This window comes from Pinus tabuliformis, chromosome 7 (assembly GCF_031772625.1).
Source record: "Pinus tabuliformis cultivar Carrire ecotype Pingquan chromosome 7, CPIR1, whole genome shotgun sequence".
Classification (NCBI taxonomy): Eukaryota; Viridiplantae; Streptophyta; class Pinopsida; order Pinales; family Pinaceae; genus Pinus; species Pinus tabuliformis.
The window spans coordinates 538,535,908-538,554,187 of NC_142293.1; the positions used below are offsets into that span (position 1 = coordinate 538,535,908).

At 37.9% G+C, this 18,280-nt stretch overlaps 1 protein-coding gene across 2 annotated transcripts; it reads right to left on the minus strand.

The window, feature by feature from the left end:
- Positions 1 to 15,702: 15,702 nt before the first annotated feature.
- LOC149248433 (uncharacterized) lies at positions 15,703 to 18,280 on the minus strand. Of its 2 annotated transcripts, none has more exons than XM_089458426.1 (3): positions 17,709 to 18,280; positions 17,284 to 17,392; positions 15,703 to 17,191 (listed from the first exon to the last, which is right to left on the minus strand). In XM_089458426.1, the coding sequence occupies exons 1-3, from the start codon at positions 17,958 to 17,960 to the stop codon at positions 17,142 to 17,144; spliced, it is 411 nt and encodes a 136-aa protein (XP_089314552.1). In that variant the 5' UTR covers positions 17,961 to 18,280; the 3' UTR covers positions 15,703 to 17,141. The 2 variants fall into 2 exon arrangements, with proteins under 2 accessions (XP_089314552.1, XP_089314551.1); XM_089458425.1 differs by having other exon boundaries at positions 17,326 to 17,392; positions 17,709 to 17,723.

Sequence of the window (18,280 nt, forward strand, 5' to 3'; positions counted from 1 at the left end):
TTGTTGACTACTCCATGAATCAAGTGGAGAAGAAAATACTCTCCTAAGGAGTACAAGATTGCTAACTAAAAGACATATGAAGAAGAAATGTTAATTAGTTCGAGTAAACAGGAAAATAAGAAAGTGCTCTCATGGGCAAGTATAAGGTTGTTATCTAAACAACTCAAGAAGAAGCAAATTAAGAAAGATATCAAGCATGTGAAGAAACCATGGTCATAAGGAATCACTATCCGACAAGATGCATTAAGGACATCTCTTGAAAGAAGGCATGACAACTCTGACAAAGGAAGAAAAAGATCAAAGGACCCTTGACACCTATGAAGGCCTTGGAGATATTAAGGTGCAGATAGTTGATTCAACTCTACGAAGATGTCATGATGAAGAGGCCATCCAACAAAAGCACTATCTAATGTTGAAGCAAGTCAGGATGAAGTCATGAAGGGCTACCAAATCGAAGCATGGAAACAAGAAAGTACAACTAAGCATCTATGTGATAAGTATTCTAAAAGCATAGACAGATGACAAAGGAGTAGCCAGATGATGAAAGAACCTAACACACATCTAGAAGGACACTTTCCACGAAGAATAAATGAAATGACAAAGCCAAGAAGGGAAGTGATCGATGGTTGGTGGCCTACCAAGAATAAGTTAGAACAAAGAATTCATGACATCAAAGAAGGAGATCAAGCAGTTGAAGGACCCATGAAGAAGAAGTTGTTGATGAATGGACAAGTCCCTAGCTAAGAGGGAGTTATAACAAGTTCCCAATTACAAAGGAACTTGGACAAGTACCTTGTCAGAGGATACTTGGGCATATCTTCCTCAATTGAGAGGAAGAGATAGACACAACATTCTTGTCTTCACTTGGGAAGAAAGAATGGGAGGATTGGGTAATCATCTGGCATTTGATATTCTTTGAGGATGTGTATGGCATTCAAGACAAGCATAGGCAAGAGGACCAATATTATTTGAGGGTTGGGAACCCAAGACAAGAATATTCCTAGAAGGCCACACTCAGTGAACACCCAAGTGGGTATGTACCTTGAGAGACAATGTCTAAGGTGTCTATAAGTCATTGGTCTCGCCAACATTGTGCCCTAATCTTATGAGAGATAGAGTTGTTAATCAAGGCCTTGCTATGGAAAATATTGGTTACTATGATGCTATAACATATGTATTTCCAATCCGATTTCTCTTATGTGAATCCTTCAAGATTGAAAAATAGCCAAACACCTTGTAATGATCTATGAATACCTCCCTAGTTAAGAGGGAGTGTTTAAGAAAGTGTAACTAGGTTCGGTCTTCATAAATGTACTTTTGATATTTGTATTTATTCAAGAAAAAGAAATTTATTTTTGTTATATTTATCAATGAGTTTCTTGCTCATTGAAGTAGGTCAAGCAGCTATTTAAGTTCTTCTAGGAAGTCAAAAGAGTCAATGTATTTATTGAAGACCCTTAAGGGCATGTTACACTATGTATAAACTTGTATAAGAGTCAAAGGAAATGTCTCCAAGCAAAGTCAAGTCCTCTCCATGCCACAACATCATCCAAGGAGAAAAAATGATGAAGAATCTCCAAGTCGGCCTCAAGTCGGCGTAAAGGGACAATCCTCTATATATAGAGGTTTTCCACTCCCTCATAACAACAAGCAAGCATCTCTGAAATCAACGAAGACAATAATCCTAGAAAATAATGAAATAGGACAAAGATAAGGAGCCTCTAGTGTAGCAAAGGAGAAGGAAGTCTAAGCAAAGGTTGTAGGATTGTTTCTAGGGAAAAACACAGTCACACGTGTGAGAAAAGGAGGGCTTACTATGGTCATAACATCAGCGAGACAACAGTCTCATACTCCTCATTGCTTGGGCTTGAAACTTAGGCCTATAATTCCTCCCACTAGAGTGAAGAAGAGACTCTCTCATACAAAGGAGAAATGAACCAAATACACCATGAAACCTCCCACACGTGAGAGAATTTAGGGTTGCATGACTATCATATCAAGTCTGCACCTACACATTGAAGAAGGATCTTGGTTGGTCAAGAAGAAGGAATAAATCATCTTTAGTGAAGGTCCTCACTAGATACCAAGGATAAGTGTCTCTTCTATGGCAAGTACAACAAGGACTACCAACAAGTTCTAAAAAAAACGAAGTGCCAGAAGAAGGAGAAAAAAGTCCCGAGGAATTAAGTGCATAAAGGAAGGACTTGACTTGTGCTTTGAGGACATTATTGTCTAGGGTCTAGGGTTTTGCATTGATCAATAGAAGCTTCATAAGAGAAACTTACAAGAGGGTTTTCCTCTCTAAGAGAGAGAGAGATTTTGGCCCTGGCAGGGAGCCAACATCTTGTGTTCTTGTTTCGTGTGTTTTGGTAGCAGTTTGATGAAGTAAACACACACACTTATAATAAGAAGAAGATAAAGCTAACAAAGATAATTTATAAAAGTTCTTCACAAATTTTTATCAAGTCTAGAAGAATCCTACTATACATAACTGCCCTTGATTCCTCAATAGGCTCTACGGCAAATCTGGGCTGATCCGCCCAGAGTCACATGCATGCAGTGGCTCAGGGAGCGACTGAGGGTTTTAATCTGTTCTAATCCACAATCGCATGATCACAGTCAAAGTCGCTCACTCACAGTGCCTCAGAGAGACTAGGAGGTCATAGTCGCTCACAAAATTTCTTGATGAGTGCGACCAGGATTTTGAGCTAGGGTTTGACAGTTGACCACAGATGTCTGAAGGTTGAAAGGTTTCTCTTTGTTGTATAGTAATTCTAGAAGTTAGTCTCTAATTTGTATTGGGTAAATCTCTGTTGAAAGATTATGTATTGGGCTCATTGTACTCTGTATTGAAACATTTTATGATAACCTAATAAGAAGAAAATTTGAAAGGGTTTTCCCCCTAGTGGGGTTTTTCCCTAGTCTTTGACCAATATTGTGTCTCTTATGGTTGTGTTATTGTCTCCTTTATCATTTCATATATTGTTCTATCTTTAGTTGCTGCTTATGATTGGAAACATTGTTAATGATTGGATGCATTTCTTAATGAAGATTTTAATTGGGCTAAAGTAATTGAAACAACATAGAACAATCTGAAAAATTAACATAGTTTTAGAGCTAAGGTAGAGAACAATCCCAAAAGGAGACGAGAATTGAAGCCATCTTCCTTGGAAATTTGAAGGAGCTTATCTAGTCAAAGTCAAGATGTCTTCCTCCACCTTTAAGGGGCATGAAAATATGGGTGACGCATCAAACTTTACTGCATGGAAAGTCAGGTTAGAGATCATCGCTAACAACAATGATGTGTTGGAGTAAATTCAAGGAAGAATGCCCAAGCCTCCTGAGAATGTTTTTGCTTCCCTCAAAAACACGTACAAGAAAGGTGAGTCCAAAGAAAAACAAATTATAGTTGATGGTTTACAAGATCATTTACTTGCGTATGTTGGGAATTTAAGGAAGTCTAAAGACATGTATGATAAGATAGTCAACATGTATGAAATCAAAAATTTGAATGAGATCATCACTTTTAAAGATCAACTCAAAGACACCAAGATGAACAAAGGATAAGTTGTACAATCCTATATCATGAGGATATCTCGTCTTAGAGATCAATTGCAAAGAGTTAGGGAAAAATTATCTGACAATGAATTAGTGATTGTGAACCTTAGAGGTCTCCCTCCCATTTTGGAAACCTTCATTACTACGATAAGCAATAGTAATGTCCTTCCGTCATTTGATGAAATTGTTGGAAAGCTTACTCAAGAAGAATCAAGGATGATAGCAAGAGGAAGAATTTAAAAGCATGAAGAGGGAGATCTTGTTTCATATATCACTCATGAAAAATAAAAGGAAAAGGAGGTCCATCAAGGAAGCCTCCTCAAAATACAAAAGGAAGGAATGATAAATCGTCATCTCATATTAAATGCTATAATTTTCATAAGGGGGGTCATTATGCTCAAGATTGTCCCGAGAAGAGAAAATGACCATGTTACAACTCAAGAAGCAACAACAACAAATACATTAATAAAATAAGGAAAGATGATCGAAGAAATAACCGCAATATAAAATATGAGAGAAGAAGAAGAGATACCTCAAACGACCGTGAAGAAGATTCTCCTCCTCCAAATAAGTCAAGATTTCGCAGGTATGAAAGTAATGTTGTAAATAATTTTGAATACATTTGTATTTCTTCTCTTACTAGTTCTTCTCCTCGGGATTCTTGGGTTAGTTGGTTAGTTGATAGTGGGGTCACTCATCATTTCTTTGGATATAAGCAATTCCTCTCTAATCTAGTAGATAGGGAGACTGAGTTGAAGATTATTCTTGGAGACAATGCCACCCATCCTGTGAAAGGTTTTGGATTAGTCAAATTTCATTTGAATTATGGGGAATGAGTTTTGCTGCATGATGTTATGTATGTGTCGGGATTAATGGAGAATTTGGTATCTATATCCGCATTGGAAGATAAATGGATGAGGGTCTCCTTCATCAAAGGGAAATTTCTGACTTGGTCGTTGGTTCACCTATGAGATATGCATTCACATTAGGATCAAGATCTGAAGGACTCTATAGAGTCACTGGAAGGCCACTTCTAGCATTGGTTCATAATACCAATCATTTGAGTGAGTTATGGCATTAAAGACTGGCTCATCTACATTATGATGCTCTTCCGAAATTGAAGAAATTGGCCTCAGGTATTCCGATGTTCAAGCCCATCAGGATGGAGTATGTCCAGGTTGTGCGAGTGGAAAGAAAACAAGGGGACCATTCCCCTCTTGTAAGAACAATACAAATGACATCCTCCATCTCATTCTGATTCTGAAATATGTGATCTAATGCTTGTGCATTGTATTGGTGGTCATCTCTACTACATCACCTTCATTGATGAATTTTCAAGAAAGACATGGATATACTATTTGAAGCACAAGGATGAAGCCTTTGAAATGTTCCTAGAATTCAAATCTTTGATTGAAAATCAAACAGGGAAGAAAATCAAAGTATCCAGGTCCGATAATGGTGGGGACTACATGTCAAAAGAGTTCATATCATTTTGCAAGAAATAAGGGATCAAGAAGGAAACAATTGTGCCATATACACCCGAACAAAATGGATTAGCGGAAAGGAAGAACAGGTCTATATTAGAAGTTGCCCGTGCCATGCTCCATGATCAAAAGGTGCCAAAGTTCCTTTGGGGAGAAGCCATGCATGTTGTTGTATATGTTCAAAATAGGGTACCTCATCAAGCTTTGGAAAACAAGACCCCTGAAGAAGTGTTCACAGGTGTCAAGCCTGACATTAGCCATCTTCGTATCTTTGGATGCCCTGTATATTTTCATGTGTCGAAGGACAAAAGGAACAAGTTGGAAGCTACAGGAAGAAAAGGTACGTTTGTTGGTTATTGTGAAAATTCTAAAGCATATAGAATATATATTCTTGGTCAAAGGAAGGTTGAAATTAGCAAGGATGTAACATTCGATGAAGATGTTGCTCTTGGAAAAGCAAGAGACCTTCCTCCACCTCCTCCTCCCGAGAAGAAGAATGATGACAGGGATATTCTAGATGGTCCTTCCATGCCCGACTTCGAGTTTGATATTGTTGATGATACCATGGAGCCTATGGATCCCCTAGATCCTACTCCAAGTGATCCCCCTTCTAAGAAGAGACCACTTTGGCTCCGTGAAACTCTACAAGATGCTAAGAGACATATTCTCGGTCAAAGGTCATTTAGAAAAAGGAAGCAACCACGCATGTACCAGGGATATATGGCAGCCATGAGCACCATGATTCAAGTCGAACCTTCCACATTCGAAGAAGTCATAAAAGAACAAGTTTGGAAGGATGTTATGGTCGAGGAATATGAATCGATCATGAAAAATGATGTATGGGATGTTGTGTTGAGACCGAAGGGAAAATCTGTGGTGACTTCAAAGTGGCTATTCAAGATCAAACATGGAATTGATGGTAGCATTGAGAAATATAAGGCAAGGTTTGTGGCTCGAGGATTCTCACAGAAAGAGGGAGAAGACTACGATGATATATTTGAACCTGTGGCTCGATACACAACCATTCGTTTGATAATAGCCGTTGTCACAAGTCAAGGATGGACTCTTCATAAGATGGATGTAAAAACTGCAATCCTTCATGGCATATTACAGGAAAAAGTTTATGTTGAGAAACCACAGGGATTTGAAGTGGAGGATCGAAGAATGCATCTTTATAGGTTGAAGAATGCATTGTATGGTTTGAAGCAAGCCCTCGAAGCTTGGTATGCCCACATAGACAGTGATTTGATGAAACTGGGATTCACAAGAAGCAATGTCGATCCCAATATCTACTTCAAGCTAGTCCAAGGTATGCCATTGATTTTGGTTTTGTATGTTGACAATCTATGCTTGACAGGTAGTGAGCCTATGATGATCGAGTGTAAGAGGGAGCCAGCCTCTGAATTCGAAATGAAGGACCTTGGCCTCATGCACTACTTCCTAGGCCTTGAGGTGTGGAAAAGACCTGGTAATATTTTCCTTTCATAAGGAAAATATGTTGTGAAGCTACTGGAAATATTTGGAATGACAAAATGCAAATACATGACTACACCGATGGAAATGAACTTCAAGAAGTTATGTGGAGAAGGTGCAAGACCCGATTTAGTGAATCCATCTAAGTATAGACAATTGATTGGGACTCTGATGTTCCTTGTGAACACTCGTCCATACATATGCTATGCAGTGAACACGTTGAGTCAATTCATGACTAAGCCTCTCCATGCACATTGGATTGTTGTGAAACATATATTGAGATATTTGCATGGGAAGATCACACTTGGTCTGAGATATTTTGTCAGAGATGTTCGACTTCATGGATACACCGACGCTGACTAGGCAGGAAAGAGTGCATTTGGATGTTGTTTTAGTCTTGGATCTGTTATGATATCCGAGATGAGTTGGAAACAGAAGTCAGTAGCATTGAGTACCACTGAGGTAGAATATATTTTCGCTAGCATGGCTAGTTGCGAAGCAGTTTGGTTGAGGAAGCTCTTTAGAGAGCTATTTGAGCAAGTCCTAGACACTACAGTGGTATATTGCGACAACAAAAATGGGATTCGTCTAAGAGAGAATCTTGTGTTTCATGACAAGTCCAAGCATGTTTCATGACAAGTCCAAGCACATAGAGATTTGATATCACTTCATTCAAGACATGGTGCAGAGGGGATTTGTTAGACTCCATGACATATCGACAAATGATCGGATTTCATATATTCTCACCAAAGCTTTGCCGAAAGGGAAGTTCTTTGTCTTCAAAGAGTAGCTTGGAATGATGGATGTGACCCCTCCTAATAAGGGGCAACACTAATCAAGGACACTGAGCAAGATCTTCCCCCTCGTTGAGCTCCCAAGGTGAGGAATTGAGTTGGAGGGCTCCTGGGGTTGAGGAATCTCTGGACAATAGGGGATCACCCCTATCTGTTAGCCATAGGGTTGAGATGAAATCCCCTATCTACATAGGGTTGGATATGTTTCTCCTCTATTTGGTCTATGCAGAGTATACCCTAGTTGGCATCATACCCACAAGTCAAGCTTGTTATGAATACCGCTCCCCGTTTTGCCAACAGGTTGAGAGTGTACTCAGGGTGTACAACCCAAGTCGATTATGATGCAGGCGTTCTACCATATGACTACTTAGAGTCATCAATGGGATTTAAATCAGTGGACAATAGGATTGGGTGGAGATTCGCTCCCCTTTATGGCTATGGGTTGAGAATGAGCTCCCCGATGTGATATCAGGGTTGAGATGTGCTCCCCTGTGTGTGTGTGTGTTTGATATCCTATTGCTCGATATGGGGTTGAGATATATGACTCCCCCATGAGATAGAGAGTGGAAGCTAATGCTCCTTGGTTCTTCTTCTTTTAGATTCGAGAACATTTCAGCAGATAGAGTTGAGCAGAGGCGGTCACAACATGACGACATCATGACAAGATGATGTGATGATCAACTGATAGATATTGACAGGTGGAATTCTTCCTAGTTGATAGGGTGTGTTAATTTATGAAAATAGGGTCAAATTCCACCTTAGACATCGCATATGACAAAGATGATGATTGCATTGAATTCCTCTTTTCAAGAGGACCAAAATCAACCTAAAGATCACCTCATCTGGACAAGCAGAAGTTGGTTTTTGAATTTATGAACCCACTCATGTATATTGGATTAGGTCGGCCCTATACACATGTACAATTGGACAATTCGACCTCACCATCAAATGGACCCTCGTGAAATCCTATAAATAGAAGAGACCTCAAGCTCATTTGAACACAATCACCAAGCATATTCTTCTCTACTTGTCTGTTGTTTGGCTCGCACAGGTTTGTCGAAAGAAGTTCGCTCAGGGTCTGAAGTTTATGGTCTAAGGGTCACACATGTCTAGGGTTTTTGTTTTCTAGTCACACACATGGCTCTAGACAAATTCGACTACAGTTGCTCACTCGTTTTGTTTCATAGTGCGACTGGGAAGGCACAGTCGCTCGCATGTCTGCCTTAAGGATGCCACTAGGGTCCGAGATCATATATAGGCAAATCAGACCATAGTCACATGCACACAATGGCTAAGGGAGCGACTAGCGCATCATAGTCGCTTGCAGGTCAACTTGAAGGGAGCGACTGAGGCTCTGAGGTAGTTCTAGGTTGATCTGGCCACAGTCGCACGCACGCAGTGCCTCAAAGAGCGATTAGGGCATCATAGTCACTCACATAACATCTTGTAGGGAGTGACCCAGGGTTTGAATCTGTTCTGCTCCACAGTGGCATGATCACAGTCAAAGTTGCTCGCTCATAGTGCCTCAGAGAGCAACTAGGAGGTCACAGTCGCTCGCAAAATTTCTTGATGAGTGTGACCTGGATTTTGAGCTAGGGTTTGTCATTGACTGCAGTTTACCATATTGTTATCTGAACACTGAAAGGTTTCTCTTAGCTGTATAATAATTCTGGAAGTCAGTCTCTGATTTTTTATCGGGTAAATCTTTGTTGAAAGATTATGTATTGGGCTCATTGTACTCTCTGCTGAAACATTTTATGACAATCTAATAAGAAGAAGATTTGAAAGGGTTTTCCCCCTATTGGGGTTTTTCCCTGGTATTTGACCAATCTGGTGTCTCTTATGGTTGTGCTATTGTCTCCTTTATCATTGCAAATATTGTTTTATCTTCAATTATTGCTTATTATTGGAAACATTGTTAATGATTGGATGCATTGCTTAATGAATATTTGAATTGGGCTGAAGTAATTGAAACAACACAGAACAATCTGAAAAATTAACAAGTTAAAGTCATATTGAGTCTTTCTTGCTACGTTTTCTAAGAATGGTATTCCAAAGTAGTCATATTTGGATGGACTACAAGAAGGCTATATCAGAAAAAGAGAATTATGGAAAATTAATGACTATTGAAAGATGGAAACTTAAGGAAGAATTTCATGGCGATGACACTAAAACCCTATGATTGCAACAAGTTGTTAATCATTAGAGGATACTCGCAGATGTTGGGTAACAAGTTGGCGCTCTACTTGCACACAAAAACCTTGATAAGATGGATTGCTCAAGGGACTATTTAGCATGAAAGGGGATGCTTGAACCTAGAAGGGTGAGTGTTATGAGGAAGAGGTGATGTAAATGAGTTTGTTGAGAGAGATTTGCATGTCGTGATGAAAGAAATCAAGGAGGGTGGATGAGAAAAGACATCGACCTGCACTGTTGACCATCGCAACCATATAAAGCAAAGAATATACCTACTTACCATGTTAATAATATGCATGCTAACATTGTGGGCTGAAAATTCCTATGGATGGAATAACTATTGCATAAAAATGGTTATAATAATGCTTCTCTATAATTGATATAGTTACATGTCAACATGTTCAAATCTAGCCAAGTTACTTAAGGTAGTGAAAGCCAATGTAGGTGCATTAGGTAGAAGATAGTCAACAACTATGTATATTTGCAAAAGAAAAGAGGATGGCATTATGGAATCCAAATGAAGAATGAAGAAGTAATGTGGGCGTTGGAGGACCTATGCAAGAGGCATATCTATGTTTATTTTGAAAAAAAATGATGTAAATAAAGTTGTTACCGTATATAATGATGATCTACACCACGTATAGTGTACAATCTAGTGGAACGAAATGTAATACCCTAGTTTTGATTCCAAAATTAGTATTGTGTATGAATATGATAAATGACTAGACGTTGAACAATGTAAAATGTAAGCGTGTATGTCAAATGATGATAACAATAGTGCATCACAAGATACAAAATAGGGCAAAAGAATGAGGGGTATCGCTGCACAAGAGGGGGAAGAGAAGGCAACTTAAGTAGGCCAAGGGAGAAGGACCTTAATAAGTGACTTTGATTATTAATTAATCCTTGTTTTATTGAGATTTGGGATTAATTGCATGAAGGCAGGTACATAGACTCTCCATAGAGATACATGGCTCCTTCATGCCATGCAGGCAAATTGCAAGGTTTTGAACTATCATTTAGTTGAAGACTTTGGAGGAAGGAGTTTGAATGTTTTGGGTGCCATTCAAATTAATGAGTCCAAATTATCCTTAGTTTGAATTACCACATGAACTATCATTCAGCGAAGGGAAATTCAAAAGACATATCCTTAAGCACATTGCCATGAGCTTGTTGCTATCGAATTATGAAGAGCTACAATCATGAATTATGGGAGAATTGCAATTGTATGGATGATAATAGTTGTCGTTGGGAAATTTTCTACAGCTAATTATGGGAGAATTGCAACTGTATGGATGATAATAGTTGTCGTTGGGAAATTTTCTACAGCTAATAATCCCCAAAATCCCAACGATGAGATTTCCTATCCAACCTGTTTTGGGGCCTTGAAGGAAAGTAAAATATCATAGAAGGCAATCCCATTCCTTGGGTTATGCAGACTACTGCGAAAAGAGAGCTTAGGATTTAGACTATTGTAGGAATAAATATAAACTGTAAATTTAGGAATTAGACTCTGAAAAGAGAGTTCGAACCAACCACAAGAAGAGTTCACCCTTATGGATTCATAGCCTTAATTAGGAGTCGTCCCTATTGCAAAGGGAATTGGTGTGAAAGGAAGCCTATGATTGAGGGGAATCCCTTTATAGCTAGATGACGGATTATTTTTCCTAGAAAACATATATATATACTTGGTTGTATTATGAAAGGTAAGGTTACTGTGTTTTTTGTTTTACATAGTATCAATTCTAGTTGGGGTAATTTCTATGTTCATGATTTTAATTGCATATTCATGGCCGAAATTATTATAAAGTTGTATGCGTGTATTAAGTTTGAAATTGATGGTTAATATTGTTGTAGCTTTATTTCCACTATTGAATTCAACAAACTAGTCCATATGACCAATTTTGGTATCGAAGACAAAAAATTGGTGTGAATTTGGTGGTTTGAATAAGTACTCCATATTCAAAGTGCATAGATGGTATTGGGTACATAACAAGGTCAACCTTAACTACTTCCTAGTTACTATTATAATAAATGATAAGAAATGACAAAATGATGACCTTAGTTGTGGTCACGTAAACATCATGATACATGTGTGTGTGTGTGTGTTAGCCATATGAATATCACACCCATGATTCCAACACTGACAAAGCCAAAAAAAAATCCTAATTGAATTTCGAGGTGAAAATGTCTTCATATTTTACTTTTTTAGTAGTCTTGAATTTTTTTTATAACTAAACCTTGAATATAAGGCCAACGCACATTACTGAATAACAAAATTATTACGATCATGAATGTTCAATTAATTTGTAGTTACACAAAATACCTTATTCAATTGCCACACTTCATTGCCCATGTTGAAGATAACCTTCTTGAAATGCTCCTACTCATGTTCAAAGTTCATAAGATTATAACATGGAAAATAAAAAGGTCAACCTAAGGCAAATCTTCATTAATTTGATATTGTTTTGGTTTGTGAAATGATTAATAACCAAAAGAGCTTCATATATAGGAATCATAATGTAGAGGAACACTACATCGAAGCTAAGTAGGATGTTGTTGTTGTCAATTCTAAGGTCCATTTTATCCACAAACTCAAGTGTCTTTGATAAAAGACTCAAATGTCCCCTATCAACAATTTTAAATTGCCCTAACATTGTCAATAGACTCTCAATGTTTTGTCTCCCACGAGACTCTTGATCTTCCAACCAATGTTATCATAGTCGGACCAATCATTGAACCAATGGACTACTAAAACATGAAATTGGTCAAAATTGTTTAAAAAAAAAAAAAACAAAAATACATAAAATATTCATTTTTTGTTTAATATATATATATATATTCATGTACATCCTTGTGAATCAAAACCATTGCAAACAAACATGCAAATTTTTCTCATGTATACAGCAAGTAATATGCAATATAGCACCTAGAGCAATCCAAATATGAACCACAATACATTAGACAGCATGGCTTAAAATGGAAAACATCTTGCAACACAAGTAACTACATGTCATCAAAATCATTACCTATGTTGGGATGCCCATCATCAATATCACCCTTTTGTCCCCCCTCCCCCTTCTACACACTAGCATTTTCCTTTGCCTTGAATCTCAATCTTCCAAGGATACCCTCTAATTTTGACAAAACACCCTAATCCAAGCATTAAAATAAAGTATAAATAGCCAAACATGGCTAATTAATGATTTTTCTCTAGTGACGAGTACATATAATCATGATAGAGGAATTCAACAATCAACACCACGAACATCAAGGTATATAGAGGTCTTGGTGATTTTGATTAAATGCAAACCCTCATACATAAAAGAGTTCCATTGAAACATTGTGATCTCGTTAATCTTGAACATTGTTAAACCCTCTAAATTTTGAATAGGATCTAAATTTTTAGTTTCTCCATATGAAGTTTGATGAGATTAGACCGGCTCTCAAACATCCTAAAAACAATTGATAAAAATTCAAGTAGAAGGATAGAAAAAGGAAAGATAAAGGAGAATGTCGAGTTTTCATTAAGAAATTAATAGTACCATTACTTAATAGGGTTTGCTTTTGTTTTTTCTTAATTTCAGGGGCAAGTTTTGTCGTCCAACGCACAAACATATGGATTATAGTATTGGACTTGTGGAAGGAAGTGTAACTAGTTTCGTTCTTCATAAATGTAAGTTTGACTTTTGTATTTATTCAAGAAAAGAGAAATTATTTTTATGATATTTGTCAATGAGTTTCTTGCTCATTGAATTAGGTCAAGCACATGTTTAAGTGCTTCTAGGAAGTTGAGAGTCAATGTATTTATGTAAGACCCTGTGAGGGCATGTTACACTGTATAAAATAGTATAAAGGTCAAAGGAATACCTCCAAGCAAAGTCCAAGCCTCTCCATCCAACAACGTCATCCAAATAAAGCAAAACGAAGAGAATAATGAAGATATGGTCAAGTCGGCTTGAAGACAAAATGTCGGCCTAGAGGAGGGACAATCCTCTATATACATAGGTTCTCCACTCCCTCATAAAGGAGATAACACAAGCTCTACGATCAGCGAAGGTGGAAGTCGATAAAGTGAAGGGAAAAGGCAAGTCTAAGGGTCTCCAAAACAAGAGAAGAAAGGAGGAAGAAGACCGAAGTGTAGGGGATTGTTTCTAGGGCTAGAAACAGTCACACGTGCAAGGAGGACAGATTGCAGATATAACAGCAGTAACATTTCAGTGCAAGATTCGTTGGTGTTTGGGCTAGATATTAAGCCTACAAGGCCTCCCAAGTCAAGCAAAGAAGTCTCTCTCTAGCGAAGGTGAAAGGACCCTAATCACAAAGGGTACCCTCCACAGGTTAGAAAACTAGGGCAGCAGATCAACAGTACAGTCATACACCCATGTCTCAAGAAGGATCTCGTTTGGTCAACAAAAGAAGTCGTCCACTTGAGCAAAGGATAGAAGAGGAACATCCCATCTAGAAGGCTCACTCAAGGAAGGTCTATCTCTAGACAAGAAACAAAGGAGGACGAAGCCCTGGGGAGAAAAGTGCAGAAGAAGGAAGTGTATGTGCCGGGGAACAAAGTGCAGAAAAGAAGAGAGAACTTGACTTGTGCTTGGAGGACATCCTAGTCAAGGGTCTAGGGTTTGGCAGTGATTAATAAGAAGCTTCAATAAGAGAAACTTACCAAAGGGTCTTCCTCTCTAGGAGAGAGATGTTTTGGCCCTAACAGAGAGCCAACATTTGTGTTCTTGTCTTTATGTTTTTGGTAGCAGTTTGATGAAACGCACACACTACTAATAAGAAGAAGATCAAGCTAAGATATTTGTAAAAGTGCTTCATAAATTGTTATCAAGCAGTGAAGAATCCTAACAAACACCAGTGCCCTTAATTCTTCAACAGGACTGGCCAGTTTCATGCAGAATTAGCTGGTTTATGCATTTAGGGCATGCTCCATTTCTGGTTTAGACCCTTGATTTGAACCAGCAATCCTTGTAAACTGTCAAACCTGCAAACTGCTGATTTGACAAAACAGTTCCTATGTAACACTGTTTCACCTATTCAACTTCGTATTGAAACTTAAGAAACTGATGTATTAAAATCGTATTTATCATTTTTTAAATCGATATTAAAAAAACTATTCTCTCTTATATGCTATTTCATTTTTCTATTTACATTTTCTGTTTGTAAATTTAGCTAAAAAAATCTATGCAATTCATTATATGTATAAGGTTGCTTTTGCATTCTACTTCGTGTAGATATGTAAGGCTCATGCATGAGACAATATAAGCCATAGGACTCAGACTTTTGGGTTGGTAGGATTTTGGATGACTTACGACTATTTCTTTACTATATAATAAAGAATTAAAATCAGGTCTAAGAAAATATGGGTTGAACCTTGGGGGTGACCTGATACCAAAGATAACTCTGTTGTGGGAGCTTAGTACTTATGTTCAATGGTTTGCCCCTCAAACCTGTTGTTTCCTACACAAGTATTTTATATAGTCCCCAACCTCTTCAAGCTATGTTTAATGATCCTCTTTGAATCTAAAAGATGAAACAGTTTTAAAAATAAATGTAGAAGACATGAAATTTACTCAAAAACATAAGACAACCTTTTGCGTATATATATAAAACAACCTAAGTATATATAAAACATAGTGCATACTTTGTTTTGAAAAGATATTTCATAGAGAATTAAGATCAAAGCAATGAAAATATGAGTTGAATTCCTCTCTTGTGGGAGCCTAGCGTTTATGTTCATTGGTTTGCCCCTTGAATCATATTTTATGTACACAAACGTTTTATATGAAGTGCCCTACCTCTTCAAGCTAGTTTTACAGAATATCAATGAGCCTAAAAGCAAAAACAGTTTTAAAAAGAGATATAGGAAATATGGAGTTCACTCAAAGACATAAACAACCTTTTGTGAGTATATAAGAAAACCTAAAGAGCAACAAAGCACAAATATATTAGCTTGAAATGTCAAAACAAGCTTGAACATACACAAGAACTATGTCATGTCTATGCAACTGAAAAATTTGTTGTTGACTAGAGCTTTTTCTCAAGTTTTCGTACAGGCAATTTACATTTTAAAAATACTTAAAATTGGCAAACTTGAACCAACAGTAGAGAAAATATAGTTTTTCTAACACTCCATCATATATATTTAGCCCACAGCACATTCCCAACCAGGCAAGCAAACTCTCAACTGTTGATAAAGTCAATTTTATAATTTTAGTTAAGATATACTGATTCCTAGCTTATTTAGAAGAAAACTAAATATGAATACATATTTCAGGTTCTTTCTCGGTCTACAAATACTGAAAAGAATACTTCTAAAAACTCCACAAAAGAGCAACTGTAAGACACCTGATAAATACAGAATTATAGTCCAGTCGAAGCTTACATGTTGCTTGACAACCTCTCTCCCCTAGAAAATGAGTGCAGATGCACTCTCCTAGAAAAGCGCCAGATAGCCCGAAACAGCAAGAAAAGGAAGAGTAAACTTGTTGTGCCTAGAAGGCATACTGATACAATAACACTAGTAGAACTTGTTGGAGCACATCTGCTCCAAAACTCAGAGAAGCCATTGAGTACACCTGATGGCGGCTCCAAACCATGGAGAGTAGCACTGTTACTTTGGTCAGCACAACGGTGACAAAACATTTGCATAGCATCTCCCGACTCTTCTCCACTATCAGGCATAACACTTTTTACTTTAGGCTTCACTCTCTGTTTCAACTGAGACAAGAAAATGTTAGATCTGGCACGCTCCATATTTCCTTCAGTGCACATGCAGGTTCCCATATTACCAGCACTATCAGTCGCACCATCTGTTGGACCAAAATTACATGCAAATTCTGAAGGAAGAATAGCTTTCTTGGGATTAAATCGACCTAAATATTCCATCACTGGAGCTGCATATGAAGGAATAGAACTGCAGAATTTTAAGATTCGTTCTGAAATTTTCCAGCCTCTGACAGATGTCGGTTCCGATGAGCTTGGAGCTGGTAAAATTTTCTCTGGATGAACCACTTTAGATGAAGCTCCTGAACTATCTGGTACTTCTCCAGATGATGAACCCTTAATTGGTTCACCAAACTGGTCTGGTGTCTCTGAATCATCTTCAGATGGTACAAACTCATGTTTTTTAACAACAGCTACAGTTGAGAGCTGACCATCCTCTGACAAAGAAGTCTGGCAATTTATTTTAGAAATGGGCATTTTATCTTCAGTGAGCGATGTCAACACCTGTTGCTGAGACTTCCATATCTCCAGACTATTGCCCGGTTCATGTTTCATAGTTTGGTTAGGGGACTCAGCAGGAATATCAACTATCTCTGAAGACTGGCTATTCAGGAAAAGCCCATATGTCAAGGACTGTGGAGGCATTGAGGATATGACATGATTAACAGTAACTTTATCAGCAAGATCGGAACTATTTGGCAAGACTTCAAATTCTGAACTATGTAAAATACGTTGAATTTCATTGGCTGATAACTCTCCTTCCATTACAGAATCATGCAAGGGAAAATTGAATTTATATTCATTGGCTTGTCTAAAACCCATGCTACTAGTTCCAGGTTGGCAGTTGTCCCTTGAAAATGAACTACCCACACGTCTGCCTGAATGAGCTTTCTGGCGATTCTTACCAACTTTCGTTTGCCAATGGACCTCTCAAATGGTATGGTGAATGACCTGCAATGCGAGACACTCAATACTTGGAAGAGTTCTTTTAGACATAAAAATTGCAAATGCAACAAAACCAGTCGTCAAATGCCCACTAATACCTATTGAAAACAAAGGATTCAGTTTTCCAGCAATCTCCCTACCTTCTCTGATAGCATCTATTTGCCTTGCAGAAGCTAGTGGCACTGGATCTTGAAGCGGTGTCATATTCTGCCATAAATATTACACTGAATTAGAGAAAAATACTCTAAACCCAGGCAATCACCTGCACATTTTAGCTCCTCTTTATTTATTAAATAAAAACAAGACGCCACTTATACCTCCCATCAAAAGGGGAGGGAAAACAGGTCTTATTTTCATCTTCCAAACAAATGAAGGTGGTAACTTCTTCAGGCTGCAGAGAGAAAAAGAAGACAGGTGCAACATGGAATATACATCTTGCCATAGATGCTACAAATATCCAATGAACAGAAATAATATACTAATCCAGTATAATTATTATAGTAAGTTTAGTTCAATTATGTACCTTGGAATTATGGTTCTGCCTGTTAAAACTGTCTAATAAGATATGTTGCTCTTGTAGATCATAGATACAATCATTTTCAGAGTAAGCAGTGCATTGATGTTCAACGGCAGAATGTTGCACTGGATACTTCTGCATTCGAACCCTCTTCATGGCAGTACCCTCATAGGGCAGTTCCTGCTGGCATATCTGGCTTCTTTGGCGTAATTGAATTCCAGTAACCTCTGGATTAGTGTGGTTTCCAGTCTGCACCATAGAAGTATCATGATACTCATCTCTAGGTTCCTCTCCTCCCCAAATTTCATCAAGGTAATCACTAAGTAACAAAGAATTAGCTTCAATATTATCTGCCTGAGATGCCTGCGCAGTATGAAATATTTCCTCTATTATTTCTGCTTCCTCAAATGTTTCCAAAGTATTTGAAAATTGAAGATGCTCCAAGTCTCCAGGCGTATTAAAGTCTACACCAGCTGGAATCCAATCAAAGTCTTGTACCCAGTTGAGTGGACTTGAAATTACTTCTTGTATTTCCTGAGCAGTGTCAACCTGAGAAGCAATCCAAAGTAAAAGCAACT

Excerpts from the sequence above, each read along its gene's own strand:
- LOC149248433 (XM_089458425.1), bottom strand. The coding sequence starts at position 17,062 with ATGGGTTTTAGACAAGCCAATGAATATAAATTCAATTTTCCCTTGCAT.